This window comes from Notolepis coatsorum (assembly GCF_963971535.1).
Source record: "Notolepis coatsorum genome assembly, chromosome: 7".
Taxonomy (NCBI): Eukaryota; Metazoa; Chordata; class Actinopteri; order Aulopiformes; family Paralepididae; genus Notolepis; species Notolepis coatsorum.
In genome coordinates, this window is record NC_140171.1 from 66961584 (window position 1) to 66980439 (window position 18856).

Below are 18856 nucleotides of genomic sequence, written 5' to 3' on the forward strand. Positions count from 1 at the left end.
ACAGTCCGGCGCGCGCCAAATAGGGTTCTATGCCGTGTATATTATAACCATAGCGCACATGGCATGATATATATATTTGTGGATACACATACCGGTACATAGATACACACCTTGAGACCCCGAGGGCGACATTAGGGTAAGTTCGTATTCTGTGCGATGTCGCGATCTCAGATGAGCTCTCATATTGGTTGTGCTCCCACCTTTAACGCGAACTATCTTCCGACATAAACGGCAAACAGGGTCATCAATATCCCGGGGTTTCCCATTTTCATCGGCTCTAAACCCGAAATACACCCAAACTGAGGATGTACAATTGGGTTTATTTACAAGATCCATGGTAATGGTGCCACCGCTGCCTTCACTTTTAACTAACATGGTGACTAGTAGTTGACCGCATGCACTGGCGCCACTGACTTGCCGTAGCTCGTTCCATCGGAGGGGGCGGTAACAGAACAGTGTGGGCGGTGCATTCAGCAGAGCATCTTTGGCAAAGAGCCTGGCCAATACAATATTTTGAGATATTCATATTGATATTGAGTCAATTTGGCAATTATATGTCTCCAATCCTATGTTTTGAACTTGATATTGGGGCCATTTCTATTTAGATTAGATTGTGCTTTGAAAATATAACTCTTTACCCCACTAGTATTACTACTACCCGTACAACTTCAATTAATAGCCCCGGCTTTTATTTGCTTCAAAAACTTAACTCAACTGGCCTATATTTGGGACAGGCGTCTATATGGGGCAGGCCTTTAATTCCTTTCACACAAAACTCTTGAATAGAATGAATATTACTTGTATAAAAATGAGGCTATCAAATAACATAAATTATGAATCATTCATTCGATTTTGCTCCAAGAGGCAACGCATCTAGGCCAACCTCATGCACTGGGAGAGAGAGAGAGCCCCGTATCAAACACATACTTCTGGTATCCACTGTAGTTGAGCCGACCTTATCAAACCACACAGCTGTTTCATCAATAGCTATGATGTTGTGACAAAATGTGACAAAATTCACCAGCTTCTCTGTGAAGTGCCTGCTATCCCTCTGGGAAACAGTTGTAGTTGTACATCTTCTGGCAGAAAAGTTATTGCGGTTGAGGAATCGGTCAAGCCACCCAGCGCTAGCAACAAAGTCCTCCCCATCCCTGCTGTCAGTCATGGTGGCGTAGACTTCTTTAGCCTTCATCCTGATCATCTTGCGGGAGACTCTGAGATGTCGTGCCCGCATGCTGTGGATCCACTCACACATGTTTATCTCCAGCTCATCACTAGCCTTCTTCCTCCCGCCACCACGCAGTCTTGCCCGTTCGCCGTCTTCCTCTGACAGATGTTGAAGTTCAACTTTATTTTTTCTCCATTCTCTCACTCTCTTGGGATCAACAGAGAAATGTCTTGTTGCTGCTTCACCTGAGTTTTGTTCATCAAATTTTACAACGACAGCTTGAATTTCAGGTCGTACCTTTTTCTCTGTTCCGCCATGGCGATCAGCAAATTGACATTTAAATGCAAGTAAAATAAATAATAAACGGCTTTGTAGCATCAATGGCAACCACATAAACCATTAATGTAAACCCAGCTTCTAAATGAGACCAGCCTTTATTTATCAAAACATGTAGCCACACCCAGCCAGTAAAAGGGACAGGCGTCTATATGGGACTCAGCTTTTAATAAAAGTTTTACGATAGTTGTAGTAAACTAGAAGTATAATATAACATAATATAATTAGCTTAGCCTAGAAGGGGTCCTACTAATCACCATAAAGTACCACAAAGTATACCCCAAAATACCACAAAGTGCCCCAAAGTATACCCCAAAATACCCCAACGTACCATAAAATACCCCAAAGTGCCTGGAAATATACCACAAAGTACCCCAAAGTATACCCTAAAATACCACAAAGTATCACAAAATACCCCAAAGAACCTCAAAGTTCCCCAAAGTATACCTAAATGTACCACAAAGTACCACAAAATACCCCAAAGGACACTAAAACTAAAGATAAGCAGAATGAGCTATATTTAAAATTCTTGAAGGTTAAGATGGTACCTAAGGCTAAAACGATAGAATCTAATGATGGGCAGTTGAGCATTCCAGTGGTACCCCAGCTAGCCAAAAAGCCTGGCCAAAATGGGAAACTGCTGTCTACGTCATATGGAAAATGTACTGTTGCTGGTGTTTAAAGACATACTACTCTAAGCCTGTGGGTGTAGGGCTTGCTCCCATCACTCAGAACAGTGAAACGGGTCAATTTCAAAGTTCTGTAAAAATAATAATAAACTAAGTTGTTGCAATTCAAACCGAGTAGATATCCCCCCAGTAGTGGGGGGGATATGAGTTTCAGTTCTAAACATGGACATCAGCTTAAAAAGGTGAGTCAACTCTGTAGGACTTATTGTCCTTCTAGGTCTCGCTTTTACCATCTCATGTCGGGTGATATATATTATTAATTTAAAATATGTCCTCTTGATAATAAATGGTTCATAGATATTATAAATATTATTTCATTCAGATTTCCCTTTTTAAAATGCTCTTTCATTTCAGTTTATTAAAATGAACACACACTGCTATCTATACCTGCTTTTGTCTCATTGGGATAGTCTACCATAACCAATTAATTGTATTAATTTTGTATCCACAAACATCATGGAACTGTCCAAAACGACAGTTATATTCATCCCAAACTGAAGAACAACTATCCCAAATCCAATAAATGTGGTTTCTTCAGCCTTTTTCCATCTACCGTCCTGGGACTGTCCCAAAATAATTTTTTTGTGCCGTCCCAGACAAAACTGTTATCATTCCGAGGATGTCCTGACGCTCTTAATTTCCAGCCCTGGAATATATGAATGAATGAATGATGGCAACTATTTTTTTCAGAATAAAAAAAAATGCTCCTCACAGTATTTCAGCCATACAGATTTCAATCAACAATACTCAAGTCTGCCAGCAGATGGCAGAAGGGCCCAGGCTTCACACTGTTTGGTTACTGTGACCTTGTGCTGCAGCTGTTGGGAAGGCAGCGCTTCTTTACATACACACACGCACGCACACACACACACACACACACGCTTACACACCCTCACTCAAGCACACACAAACACGGGGGAGAGAGAGGAAAACAAGGCAGTAGCTGAACGAGTGGAGTTGAAACTGAAGCAGTAGGAGCGGTTAATTCTGGCAAGGAGTAAGTAAATCAACATAAACATGATAAACAACGTGTAAACCTTCATAAAAGTTTGCTCTGTGTTGCTGTTGTTGGAGTGTTTAGGCCATATCTGTTGTGTTCTGACACAGTCCAATATGGTTTATGTACAAATTGTCTTTTTGTGGCATGTGTGCACAAGACTATAAAACATGTTATAGACTATGGCAGAGCATGGCTCTGATTTCGTCAAAGCAGGTGTGCAGTAGACGTTTCTCAGGCATAATTAGTGGAGATATCAATTACGTGTGTTAGTGTATTTGTTTGAATTTCAGTATGGTATTTAATGCTACAGTATGTTTTGTCTAAAGAGCACTTATCTGCTCCTTAAATTGAATACACGTTACATGACGTTGAGGTTTCACCTTGATTAGGCACAGTGTGTGTTGTAACTCTACTTTGCCAATACTATGGAGGGTCAATTCCCCTTTACTTGTGTTCAGTTGCCTCAAGAAATGCATGTTTACAACATAGAAGGACCTTTCATACACAAGGTTAGAAGGGTCACTTTCAAAACAAAATCACTACAGAGAACTGATTACCTGTTGAAAAGTGGAATCCATCTAGTACTGGAATGCTCAAACTCTCCAATGTAAATCTACTCACTGTCAGTCAGGTTTTTGGGTTACTTTGACACCAGAATCCACTGAATATTCAGTTAAATCCACCATTTTATTCCAATTGACAGACGGTAATTGGAACAGAGTAATTATCAGCATTATTTCAATGTGTAAAATGATCTCACAATCTAAATTACCTTTTCCATGCAAAGTGTTGTTTTGTTAGTTATCCAAAAAGAACACTCCCTCTTTTTATTTTCCTAATCTAACCAGATCACCCCCTCTTGTTTTATTTGGTAAACAACAATACTTATATGTCACCACAACTGAAATGAAGAAAAAAACATTAGAATTGGTCAATTCACAAAGAAGATTCCGACACAGCTTTCAGTGAGACTCCGAGAGTGGCATTTAACCCCCCCCCCCCCCTGTCACGTGAGAGCAGTGTGCGTTCTGTTTACATAGCAGCTTCATGGTGAAATATGACAATTGGCTTCCACTATCAGGGTGGGGTAGCTTCATAATTTGAGACTGTTATGGTCTACAGTACAGTACATGATACACACACACAGAGTCAACATACTAGTAGGAAACGCACTGAACGATGAGAGAGGGACAGAGGAGACTTCAGCCTGTCCTTATAGAAACATATTACACTGCTAGACATTAATTTCAGGCTGGATAATGTTGTGCTATGTAGCCTATAACAGGAGGCAGCGAGTCAAGTGTCATGGCCCTTTTATTAGCTGCAACCAGCAGCTCTATAGGTCAACCGGTCAGTTGGTCTACAAAATGTCTCCACCCTCTTAAATTTGGCATGGAGGTGTCAGTTGTGTGTGTGTGTCTGTGTGTGTTCATCCCAATTGGCTAATAGGGGGCGTGATAATGGGTGTGGCCTATCACAAAAGGTTGCAGCTTTTGCAAATTCGCGCTTGTTCTTATGAAAATCTGTTTTATTTTACTATGGGTTCCCCATGTTCAGAGTGAGGTTCCATTACCTTACCTAAATATCCTTTATGTTCTTGTTTATAATACTTCATAATCATAATAATTGTTTACAGTGTGAGATAGTAGGATTCCTGAGCATGCTGCTGTTATTTGGTATCCTTGCAACACATGGCAGCAACATGTCCAGCTGTATGTCCACCAGCTATATGTAAGTGACTAGTGATGGCCATGACAGCAGTTGGTTAATGATCTCTATACAGTAAAGCTAGTGTGTGTATCACGTAGTCAGCCTGCCTTGAAGAGATATACAGGGCAGACGAGGCTAGCTAGTGGACAGTTGTTATTGTGGCTAGTGGCAGTGTTTGTTTTTAACACTGCAGGAATTCATCTGAAGGTCAGACAGAATGTATACATAACATCCTCATGGTATCTTTGGATACCACATAATAGAATCACATGTATGCACACACACAGACACACACACACACACAGACAGGGTCTTACAGGGTCACATCTCCACTCCCTGACACACAGCACGTGTTAACTGAAATTGCATTCAACAGTGTTCACAGTTCAATTATTTACTCCTAAAGGGCTCATTCAGTAGAATGACATCCCGAGCCCCAAGATGGCACTTTAACTCGACACTGTTGAAAAACAATGAATTCAACCTGCAATTCAAAAATAAACTCAGTGAATTCCTGCAGTTTAATGCGGGTTCGGTACAAGACCCCAGAACTTTATGGATATCGGTAAAGGGTTTTATCAAGAATAACACTACTCCAGCTCACAGCTCCGGTGTTGTCACCAGCTTGGCTGGCCGTTCACACTAATACATAATAATCTGTGTGGGACAGAGCACACGGTCATCCCTGGTCAAGAGAGATGTCTATGATTTTTTCTTCTACTGACTTGAGTATGATTTTTATGAACAATTTGCAGTGTAAGGTTCACATAATTAAAACAAAATTATCAACAATCCATCAGGATAAGTGGAAGGTGGAGATTTTGAAAAAACCTAAACTTAGAAAATATATTGCAATTAAAAATGAGTATTTTACTGAACCTTATGTAATGTTAAACTTAAAGAGAAGACGGAGGTCTCTGTGTGCCCAGTTGAGGTCTGGCACCCTGCCATTGGCTGTGGAAGTGGGTAGATTCCAGGGCCCTCATGCATCAACGTGTTCTACGCACAGATCTGTGCTTACCCTGTGCGTACGATCATTTCTAAGCAAAGAGTGGGATTCATCAACTTCAACTTGAACTTGACTTCGTGCTTACATCTACGCACATTTCAGACCTGGCGTACCTAGCTCCCAGTGGTAGAATATATTATTACAACAAGGAAATGAGCTTCTGTGCATAATAACACCGGCATGTTCTGTACGAACCGTAGTTCATTATAGTTCATTGTAGAATAGCAACAGTAGTGTAATTATGGTCAAAACCCTATAAATAGCATTTGGAATAATAGATCTTTCTCTCAGAATGAATGCAGCATGGTTTATATAGCGTTATCGGAATATACGGGGTGTAGGCTACTGACTGACTGCGCTCCGCGTAGCTTGATTGATTGATTGATTGAAAAGTTTATTAACAGATTGCAGAATGGGTACAGTACAGTACAGCTCAGTACATACAATTGTTAATTGGGGATGCAGACCAACTTTCGTCTTGTTTACATCAGGGTCCCCCATTTTCAATTCATCATAAATCATAAAGCTCAACTCGTTATTATTCTGCGCAGACCGCAGAAACACGGGAACGTTTTGATTATATTTAAAAGGCTTTACGTTAAACGAAACAAGTGGAACTTCGAAGCTGTAAGCAGAATACAAGTCATATTAATATAGTGTTCTTCCCCCTTTTTACTGTATAAGAAAGAATAGAAAACGCATTGCAATGACACTATAGTGGACAGACTATGTATATGATGGGATTCAAGTTCATGTATTGAAAGGCAGGCTATCATACATGCAGTGAGATTCATTGTTCTTGTATATGCTCTCGTATTATATTGTTTATATAGGCTACCCAATACTGACATCAAAATAGATTGTAGTATGCCTCTAGAAATCATATGCAGCAGGTAGAAAATTGACGGGAGATCCATCGCGATTTGGAATAAAATTGAGGAGAACTTTAATCCCTGGGGTATTAATCAAACAACACGGGAAAAGGCAGTCATATTCCAGCGCGGTCTTTATTAGCCGACAACAAAATAGATGCATCTAAAAATCATATAGCCAATCGAACACAACTAATAAAGGCATTCATATTACAAGCACGGTTATAATGACACACAACCAACGGCAAACAGTGGTCAACGAACGGTCTTTATTAGTATTTTGAGCTGTCCAGGCAGAATTGCAGCAATGGTCTTAGGGAGCCGTTGATATCTGACATCACCGTTTACAAGTCCGCCTTTTATTTATCCCATAAATCATAATACGCGATAGTGTCTTCTTGGTTCGACAGCAGTGAATTCTCCGTGGAGTTTCTCGGAGTCCCGCTCGGGTCGGTCCATTATTTCACATCCCATGGGGGGTGTTTCCTCATTTTCATGACCATATATGGATAATCATGCACGAGCATTGACGGTAGAACAAAGTGGTATTCATCAACACGGAGGACCATAGAGCCTGCGTACGCACGTGTGATGAATGCCGACTTCCCTGTGCGTACGCTAGTTCTACATTCCGTGCTTACGTGTGGAAGTAGGTCAAGTTCAAAGTCCACGTTGATGCATGAGGGCCCAGGGTAAACCTGAGGAGGAGCGGCTGTGTGTTCTGTGTGATCTGGGAGTGGTGGAGGATGAATATCATTTTGTTTTTTATTGCCCTTTGTACACCACTTTGAGGAGGGCTTTATTTGAAAAAATTCAAATTGCAAACCCAGATTTGTTTTGGCAGTCTGAGAGCTGTATGTTGAGTTGTTTTTTTGTGGAGGACATCTTCGGTTTTGCAGGATTTTTGGAGAAGGCATGGCACCTGAGACAAAACACACTGTATCCTATATAATTGTATTTGAATTCACCTTGTTTTTCTGTTTTTCTGTTTATTTACATTGAGTACAGCTTGTGTTATATTACGTTTTATTGTATTTTCTTGTATTTTTCTTTTTTTATGGCCATCTTGGTCTATGTAATTTGTTAAGTAATTGGTAAAGTATATTATTATATACTTATTGTTATGTGTCTTGTAAGCCCATATGGGCTGGGCATACATCTGTATGTAAGACACGAAAATAAAAAATATCAAATCAAAAATCAAATCAAAATACAATTGGCTGTATTAGAGGCAGAGGTGTAGCTCCAGATTCTGGGCCCCATGAAAGAATGTATTTGTAGGCCCCCAGTGAATGCGAGTGCGCACAAGCGGAATTTTTTTTGGCAATTCTTTTATTGATGAAAACGCATAATATGGTTTTTACCTATACATGGATCAGTAGTTCAGCACCTGCACTGTTGGTGGGTGAGCCTAGTAAAGGATGAATGGACCAATGCAATAGTCTACCAAAGCCCCCCCCTCTCTCTCTATATATCACACACACACACACACACACACACACACACACACACACACACACACACACACACACACACACACACACACACACACACACACACACACACACACACACACTTCAGAAACAAACATAGTATCAATGAGAGCATCAATAATACACATGAGTGATGTCTAGTAAAAAAAAAATATCTTTTTTTTGGGCCCCCCCCCCAGTGCTGGGCCCTTGGAATCATCCTAAGCTACCCCCCCCCCCCCCCCCAGCTACGCCCCTGATTAGAGGGTGGGAAAGCTGGCGGGGTGGGTCCGGGTCGTTGTAAACAGCGACTCCTACAGTTCGGTCGGGGCGCCTGCTCAGCGCGGATAGGATCTAAGGGGGGTAGTGTGATCCTTCCACACGTTACACCCTCTCAGTGAGAGTCCGCGCTGCCAGGTGAAAAGAAGCGGTTGATTGGCTAGACGTGTGTCGGAGGAAGCACGTGATACCCCCCACAGTCGGGTAAGTGCGCAGCGACCAGGAAGGGGATTGGGAATTGGCATAACGACTAACATTGGGATGGGAGAAAATCGGAGGAAAAAGGAGGGGGAAAAAAGATATAAAAAAAAAAAAAAAAAGGAATAACACTACTATTTTTGCCTCCAACCTCTGCAAGAAACGTCTATCCAAATTGGTAGAACTGGAAGTGCTTCACTCTTCGTTGTTCTCCTCTTTACAACGCAACTACTCGTGTCAACTGGAGACTCAAATTAAAGTGTTGAAAAAGAAGATTAACTCCATCTTAAGACAACAATCTGAATTTCAAATACGCAGAACAAGACAACATTATTACTTTCATGGCTCTAAACCTAGTCACCTACTAGCTATGAAGATACGATCCAGTGAACAATTTGCTGATATCCCCACCATTAAGGACCAACAGGGAATTGTTATTACAGACCCCAAAAAAATCAACGAGACTTTTCGTACGTTTTACTCAAACCTGTACAAGTCAGAAGTGATCTTCGATCATAATAAACTGGATGAATTCATTGATCAAATTAACTTACCTCAACTTTCAAAGGAAGATGCTAAACGGTTAGATGCACCTATTATACTAGAGGAACTTAGGGAGGCTATATCTGAATTGCAAAGTGGTAAAGCCCCTGGCTGGGACGGCATTCCACCCGAACTGTACCTCTCATGTTGGGATGTAATTGGACCCCTATTACTTGATATGATTCTACACTCAGTCAAAGAGGGGAACTTCTCCAGGGATGTCAATATGGCACTCATATCTGTCCTACTTAAGAAAGATAAAGACCCCACCGAATGCGGTAGTTATAGACCCTTAAGCCTCCTCGGAACCGATCTCAAGCTGTACGCTAAGGTACTAGCCATCCGACTTCAAAAGCATATGACATCTTTAGTTCACCCTGATCAGACAGGCTTCATAAGAGGCCGCCTGATCACGGATAATATCAGACGGTTACTGCATGTGATAGATTCCAGCAAGGATACCGCGCCTCTTACAGCTGTATTATCCTTAGATGCGATGAAGGCCTTTGACAGGTTGGAATGGTCTTATTTATGGGCAGTACTTAGAAGGATGGGGTTAGGACAGGGGTTCCCAAACTTTTCAGGCCAGGACCCAGAAAATAAGGCGTCAGAGAGCCGCGGCCCAATGCACATCGTCAGGCTTTTTTTTCTTTCTTTTTTTTGCCAGGCGACCGATTTTTTTAAGACAAATATCACTTCAATCCTATTAAGTTAGTTCAAGTTAGTTATTCATTATTATGTGCTATTTATGAGAGGGCTAACTTGTTGCAAAATAATAATGATAATAATAATAGCCTCATTAAAATACTATTGTTGCTTTGGTTGTTTTCAGCGTTTTATGTGCATAATCTGTTATTTAGTTTGAAATGTTCGTTGAAATAAGTAGATTTTTAGTTTTTGTTTATTTATTAAGGTAATATAAAACCATATAGTCACATTTTAGAATACAATAGAATATAATTTTTTAATACAACTAGAAACACTGTCCTGGCCTGCTTCTAAGTTCAGTGGTCTGACAAAAGAAAAAAGAATTTAAATTTTTTTTTAAAAAGAAAATATTTTTTTTATTTTATTTTTTTTTGGAAATCATCTCGCGGCCCACCTTTGGGTCGCGACCCCGACTTTGGGAACCACTGGGTTAGGAGATGGGTTCATTCATATGATCAAAGTACTATATACAGATCCATCGGCCATGATTTTAACAGGTAAATTCTGCTCCCCACACTTCCCTGTGTCGTGCTCGTCCAGACAGGGTTGTCCTCTTAGTCCCGGACTATTTGCTCTATCCCTAGAACCTTTAGCACAGTATATAAGACAATCCCAGTTCATAGCGCCGATCTCAATTAAGGGCACACAGCATCACATTAGCCTCATCCCCTCCCCCCCCCCCCTATTTTCCTTGCCCTATTTTTTGTCCTGATTGTAAAGCGACCTTGGGTTCTATGAAAGGCGCTATATAAATTTGATCTATTATTATTATTATTATTATTATTATTATTATATGCAGACGATGTAATATTGTTCATGCAAAACCCTACCACCTCCCTACCTCATCTTCTCAAAGTAATAGATGATTTTGGCAATCTATCAGGATTTAAGATAAACTGGCCAAAATCGGCCTTCCACTTAATGTGACTGCGAAGGCTACCACCCTCCCAGCAAATATACCCATGGTAGAACACTTTAAATGTCTTGGAGTTGAAATATTCCCCACTATAAGCCAAACAGTGAAGTATAATTATTCCGGATTGCTAGATAGGATCACAAATGACTTTGGCAGGTGGTCAAAATTAAAAAACTCATTACAGGCCCGAGCGTTAATAGTTAAGATGAATGTTTTACCCAGAGTTAACTTCTTCAGCTCGATGTTGCCGTTACCCCCCCCCCCCCCCCCCCTGTTGGTTACTGGCAAAAATTACACTCCGCTGCATATACATTTATTTGGAATGTACAAACATCCATGAATAAAAAGATCCACTGCACAGAGAAATAAAGCCAACAGGGGTTTAGCCTTTCCAGACTTCAACTATTACTTTAAAGCGTTCTCTTTAAGACCACTGATCACCTGGTTTGATTCTCAACCATCGGTATCCTGGAGACCATTAGAGGAGAACATAGTGGCACCACATAGACTGCAGGTCCAGGATATAGTGTACACCAACTTATCAATTAAGCAATGCAACTTGAGATATGGCCCTCTTATTATACATGTGATCCGGATATGGCGTGACACACAGAAAAAGTGTACTAACCACCATAAATGGCACAGTCATTCTCCCCTATTTAATAACAATTTACTCCTTATTGCACAACAACCTATCAGATTTCCTAGATGGGAAAAGAAAGGAATACACACATTGGGGGATATCTTCGATGACCATGGTTTCTGCAGTTATCAAGATATATTTAACAAATTTAACCTCACCAGTTCCACTCATTTTTTCTATCTACAATTAAGAGCAGCTTTGAGAGCTCACGGAGGCCATTAAATATTCCACTTGAGCACCACAGATTTCACAAATTCTTTTATGACAAGGAGACATCGAGAGGCTTCGTCTCTGACTTTTATCGCCACTTACTTACGTCCTCATATGAGGTCCTTCCCCTAGACTCGGTTTGGAGGAAGGATATCCCAAACTTGGAAGTAGATTTTGATTGGGATGCAGTCTGGGCAAACGTTCGGCTATCATCACGCAACCCAGATCACCAACAGATTAATCTCAATTTTGTTCATAGGACTTACCTGACTCCTAGACGTTTGCACCTAATGGGTCTCAGACAAGACTCTCGATGCTCCTTGTGTTCAAACGGTGCTCTTGGTACATATATGCATATGTATTGGGAATGCCCTCCTGTTAAGATTTTCTGGGAAAAAGTAACCACTCAATTATCAGAATTTTTATCTCTGACCATACCTACACTGCCTTCTGTATTGTTGTTGAATGATGTTTCTCAGTTATCGACCTCTGTACATGTAAAGAGACTAATTTTGGCCGGTCTTACGGCTTCCAAAAAGTTGATAGCGTCACGCTGGATTCAACCGGATAAAATGTGCCGGAAGGTATGGGTTCTTACCTATCTCAATGTGATTTATCTAGAGATATCCACTGCACAAATTTTAGGTGTTAATGAAGCCAGCATAGCAGTCTGGGTAGCTGTGGTGGAGAAGATAAAGGGAAGCATATAAACTTGTAATTATCTGATGTTAAATGAAATAGTGGATGTATAGTCCAAGTGGGGGTCCTGAGGGGGGGGGGGGAGGGGAAGGAAAGAGTGAGGAAGAGCGAGCAAGAGCACATGTATTGTATTTATTATTTTTATGTCTTTTAATCTACATTTATTTTGATTTAATTACTGGATTATCATTATTATTACTATTATTTCTGTCATTGTCCTGTGATTTATCATTGATTATTACTGTTACTGTATTGTTTGTCTAGTTTCATGTTAAAAAAGGGAAAATAAAAAACATTTGTTAAAAAAAAAAAAAACAGTGTTCATAGTGGGGGCGGCTAAGTGGCGCAGTGGGCAAGGCGCTCGCCACTAACGCAGGAGATGCTGGGTTCGAGCCCAGCTCTCTGCGTTGCTACCAGCTTGGCTGGTCGTTCATACTAACACAATTGGCAGTGTTAGGGGTGGGAAAGCTGGTGGGTGGGGATTGGACGTTGTGGACAGCGACTCCTACAGGTCGGTTGGTGCGCCTGTACAGCAGAATCAGGAAGTAACGGAGGCAGCGTGAGCCTCCCACGCGTTACTCCTCGCCACTGAGAGATCGCGCTGTACAGGTGAAAAGATGCGACAGCTGCCTCCTCGTATACCGGAGGGGACATGTGATGCAAGGCTTGGTCCTCACTGCAGCCGACCAGTGGGAGGCATAGTTTAGCAACGTTCGATACAGGGAGGGGAGAATTGGAGGGCGAATTGGCGAGGCGAAATTGGGAATCGAGAAAAATAGAAAAAGTGGATAAAAAAAAACAGTGTTCATAGTGCTGTATGTTGTCATAATCTATGGGTTGCTTTTTGTTCTGCATCAATGTATATGTAAATACACTAACTTTAAGTTTGCATATAGAACATAAGCTTTTTGCAACTATATAATTCACACTGATCGTTTTTTACTCTAGTGTTACGAACTACACAATACAAATGTTGTCTTCGGTTTAGTCTCACATAGCCACACCCAGGCCTCACAAACAATCAGACTTTTCAACATGGAGTAAGATAAAGGATGGGAGCAGAGTATATTTAGGCTGTATCAAGAGCTATGGCAGAGAAAACATCTCTAATCTTGTACTTAGTATTTAGTGTTAGCGAAGGTAAGGTTAGGGTACGAATCAAGCCTTTAATAATACCACTTGTGGTGTCTCGACACGTTGCTGTAGAATAGCTTACATTGCAGTGAGAAAGATGGCACACACACACACACACACACACACACACACACACACACACATTCAAATGTACAGTACCCTCCACATTGATGTGGCAGCTGCCAGTTTAATTGGAAATGTCAATGTGTCATGAAAGGATACAGTGAAACTCTCTCCCCTCTCTCTCTCTCTCTCTCTCTCTCTCTCTCTCTCTCTCTCTCTCTCTCTCTCTCTCTCTCGGAGAGGAGAACAGATGTCTTAGTTGTTCTCGTTTCCTAAGCACTATTCATACAAGCCAATCCTATAAAAAGTCATTATTCAGTGCTCAGCCGGCCTGTTTGGACTGTTGGACAGGATCCCATTTGGTGGTGGTAGTGATGATGTAGTTTAAACTTCTTGATCATATGTGATATCTATGTGGTATGACATGCGTAATATTATATGGTGCTGCTGCTCACAATTATGAGTTGTATGTACTATGTAGATGGCATGCTTTACTTAAAGGGGCACCTTACCCAAAAACAATGCTGATTTATTTTGCACACAATCTCACACACAAAAACTCTAAACAGTTTTGCACACATTGGACCTCATTCTCGAACATGCTCGTAAAAGGTTTGTACGAACAAATTTACTAAAATCCTCCTCCGGATTCCTGAACGCGTGAAACGGTCTTCGTAAGTGGCCAAAATCATCGCAGCTGGGTTCCCATAAATGAAAACGTCACTCATTCTGGAAGTGGTAAAACGTGAACTAAAGCTGTGTAACTAATTGCATCAACTCAAAACATGCTGCAATTTATTTCACATAATTGAGCTTGGGAACGGCCATCATAGGCTTGCCTCATAATGTCCAGAGCCCTTTGACAGGGAAATCTACCAACACACTTCTCTCTCTCTCTGTCTCTCTCTCTCTCTCTCTCCTTCTAACACACACACATGCACACGCACACATATAGACGTCATTCATACACTACCCCCCCCCCCTTTGTCTCTCTTTTTATCACACACGCACACACACAATCGCATACACATAGCCTTCACTCGTATCTCCATGTCCTTACCCATATCTCTCTGTACACCATATCTATAATATAATCATAATATTATGTAACTCAATGCTCCACATATTTGATCTACTATCATGTATAAATACTTTGGTAGCTCGCCATTCTACAGAGAACTAGGCTATAGCTCCAGTGCTGTAAGCTCGGTCTCTGTGTTGCAACATGTAATTCTGTCGGTAAACTTCAAGTTCAAGTTTATTTATTAGTTGTCATACAGAAGTACAGAATACTTTTATACAAAATGCTTCTTTCTATTACGCTCCAGAGACTGTGCTAGACAAAAATAGATAAGAATAAAATAAGTATAGCAAGTAAAAATAGAAGTCACGTACGTGGACACATGTGTTCACAATGTACAATGAGTTACCATTACAATATAATAATATACAATATACTATATATAGTGCAAAGCAGAAATGGGACCGATGAGGTACAATTTACAGTAAGGTGTAATGAGGTATGGGTTGTAGTGCAAATTCTTTACCAATAAATATAAAGTGTGTTTAGGTGTTCTAAAGTGTGTAAAGTGGGTGCTGCAGTGAGTTGTTTGTTTAAAGTGAGTGTGTGCGTGTGGATGTGTGTGCTGTGAGTGCATTTGATGGTTGTTACATAGTGTTATTGTTCGTTGAGCAATTTGATCCTTGATCCTTAATCAAAGACTTTGTGCCTCCATGAATACTCTGGTCAAATTATTCCACATCACCCATCTCTTTACATGCTAAATGTCTTAAAACTGCATCTCAAATAAAATGTAGGGTCCTCTTTCTAACAACGTGTATAACATTTCTACAGTATGTGGCATCTACTGTTGACCTTGTATCACCCCCTAAATATTCTATCCCCCACACCCACCTCAAGAGGCATTGACCATCTATATAGCCTGTGTTTAACCCACTGGCACCAGTCACTCTATACCTCACAAGCAAGCATGTAGTTGAGGGTAAAAACCCACCTAAAATCACATAACACACATTTTCATTTGTGAAATATAATTTGACCAACTAAGATGATATAAATGCTTGAAATCCATACATTAGAAATGCTGTATTTTTGAGGAAATAAAGATGTTTCATACTGTAAATGTCAGGTTTGGGTGAATTCACTGTCAATGCAGTCTATGCAGGGCATGTAGCACTATAGCTATTGTCTGAAATTTTATAACTGAATTAAATAACTTCTAATATTTAATTGATATATAGTATGATCAAGAATAAGTGTCTTGTAAATGAATTGCAGATTCACTAGACATTTGCAATTGAATGATTTTACCCCAACCTTGATAAACAAAGTGTGTTCTGAAACACATGTTGACAAGCACATCCAATATCAACAAATCTTTACCCAAATATGTTGCAATACATTCCCAAAACATCAGCTTTTTGTGGAGAAGAGCACATGGTTTAAGTAACCTTGGTTAACTTGGTTTGCAATAGCTTGGGTGTCATAGTAGTTTTGTGCATTGAGCCATAGGAAAATTACTCTGTATGATGAGTACTAGGTATCCTCCCATTCTTATGTTGTCATAAGGTGTGTGTGTGTGTGTGTGTGTGTGTGTGTGTGTGTGTGTGTGTGTGTGTGTGTGTGGGGGTGGGGGGCGTGCGCGCGGGGGGGGGGGGGGGGGGGTGTACATACTGAGCTGTGGTTTGTATTGCTCAGTAACCAGCCCTACCATCGGCAGCACATGACCTGTTCTGTTGACTGTTCTAAAACCCCATATGGCACGATGACGTCGATGCTTTCTAATCTCTCTCCTTCCTTCTTTCTCTCGGTGAACCACGTTTAAAGCCAGACCACAGCGCACACTGACCGACACAAGGCATCCATCACTCTTTCCTATTAGTACCTGAGCAGCACGCTATTCCAACTTCAAGTTCTTCATATCTGATAGAATAGTGTGTCCCAGTTAATATATAAAGAGATATATGTACGCTGTGGACAAATGATGGAGACCATGGGTAAGAGAAGCTATTGTTTTATATTTTAGACTAGTCAGTAGGTGGATAATGATTCCATTCAGTGCGGTCATTTTAGCTTTATCCTTACATTGCATAACATTTATGGATCTGTTTATTACATGTAAACAAGTCTTCCACTGATGATTGATCAAAACCATCATAAACATTCTTATTTTGAGATAAACAGTGATGCCTTTTTGGAATTCATACAGTGATTCTCAGATCGTAGGGTCATAACTCAAGGCACTCAATGAGTCATGACTGACTAAGTATATAGGCTAGTTCAAATTTGAAAAAATTAAAACAAAACAACGCCATAATTGAAGTTCACTTGCAATGATTTCGACATGACTGCAGCCCTAGATGAGATAGGCTATGTCCTCATACCATTTCAAACTGTGTGGTGTAGTAATAATAATACATTTGATCAATATATAACACTCTTCTGGAACTCAAAGATCGCTTAGTAGTAAGTAGGAAACACAGATTTAATCATGATTCTAATTCTTTGGATTTATTTGCCCAAGCCACAGCCTGGTCACTAGTGTTTGTGTGTGGATTAGGGCTGTTATTGAAATGTACAAGTTTCAAGTTTGCTGTAGCTAATTGTACCACGCTTAGTTAACTATTGGGAGAGGGTGAGGTGTGAGCCATTAATGAGTACACAGAGAGACACACACACGCACGCATGCACGCACGCACGCATTTTGCACATAATCTCACACACATCCAAAAACTCAAACAGTTTTGCACATATTAATTTAGTTTTGACAGTTATTTTTTTATCTACTTTTTCTCTCCATTTTTCTATTTTTCTCCCATTCCAATTTTCGTATTATCCAATTCTTCCCTCCCCTGTCTCGAACGTTGCTAGACCATGCCTCCTACTGGTCGGCTGCAATGTGGACCAAGCCTTGCATCACGTGTCCCCTCCGGTACACGAGGAGGCAGCCGTCGCATCTTTTCACCTGTACAGCGCGATCTCTCAGTGGCGAGGAGTAACGTGTGGGAGGCTCACGCTGCCCCCGATACTTCCTGATTCTGCTGTACAGGCGCACCAACCGACCTGTAGGAGTCGCTGTCCACAATGTCCGATCCCCACCCACCGGCTTTCCCACCCCCTAATACTGCCAATTGTATTAGTATGAACGACCAGCCAAGCCGGAAGCAACTCTGAGAGCTGGGCTTGAACCCAGCATCTCCTGCGTTAGTGGCGAGCGCCTTGCCCACTGCGCCACTTAGCCGCCCGAGTTTTGACAGTTATTGAGAGTAAATGTTAATTACAGCTCAATGAAATGCTGCTGATAATCTGTGTTTCTGTGGTTTTCTCCATATAATCTTAGGGTTGTTGGGGGTGTATTTAAGTTCACATAATTCATCAAGGGGATTTGACTCTGAGGGCTGGACCAGCAAGGGATGGTATATTGGATTATTATTATATAGTGTATACATTTAATAGTATCTTAGCATATATATATAAAGAGCATCTTTCCTCTACTGAGGTTTGGCGAGGTGAGTGGACTTGTTGTTTCTGTAGTTTGACATTCAACCAGCCTGACACTACTAACCTCCACAATCCTTCCAATTCGGTTGAATTAACCTACTTTGGTTTGAGCTGCTGGACTTCAGACATTTCACCGCCAGCATGTATATATTATTAGCATATATTATGCTACATAAACAGATGGTGTCTCTGTGTGGGTGTGTCTTCACAGGTCAGTGGGTATATTAGGTATATATGATGGGTATATAAGTGTGTTTCCACATCATCCTGCACTCCTCTTCACTCTCCAGAGAAAGAAGTGAGATCCACATTAGAGAGAGACATTAGAAACAACCAGAAGTGGTGCTTATAGGGCTGTCTTAAATACTTCGAAGCTTCGTTCGATGGGCATGGGATTCGAATATGAAAATAAAATTCGAATATATAATTTTTTTTTTTTAAATATTGTTTTATTTTTCTGCTAAATCAACTCTGCCTCTCTTTGTTAATTACAACAAGCAATGCTGTTTGTTATTTAAGATGAGGTCGGACTCGGCACTGACAGATTTGTGTTCATTGTGCTGCTTTTATAAAGCTTTAAAAAGGTTTCAACTTTACAGCACTGACAACGTTGAACAAAGTGCTGTACAAGTCCCACAACATAAAAAAAATATTTATTTCTAATTTTTTTTTGTATCTCGAAGCT

At 40.7% G+C, this 18856-nt stretch overlaps 1 protein-coding gene across 2 annotated transcripts in view; it reads left to right on the top strand.

The window, feature by feature from the left end:
* Positions 1 to 3149: 3149 nt before the first annotated feature.
* noctb (nocturnin b) overlaps positions 3150 to 18856 on the top strand; it is a gene marked incomplete at its 3' end in the record, with an annotated part of 42328 nt that continues 26621 nt past the window's right edge. For both annotated transcript variants that reach the window (XM_084318676.1, XM_084318677.1), the window contains exon 1: positions 3150 to 3190. In XM_084318676.1, coding sequence (XP_084174802.1) covers position 3190 — 1 coding nt within the window. In that variant the 5' untranslated portion in view covers positions 3150 to 3189. The remainder of the gene's footprint in view (positions 3191 to 18856) is intronic.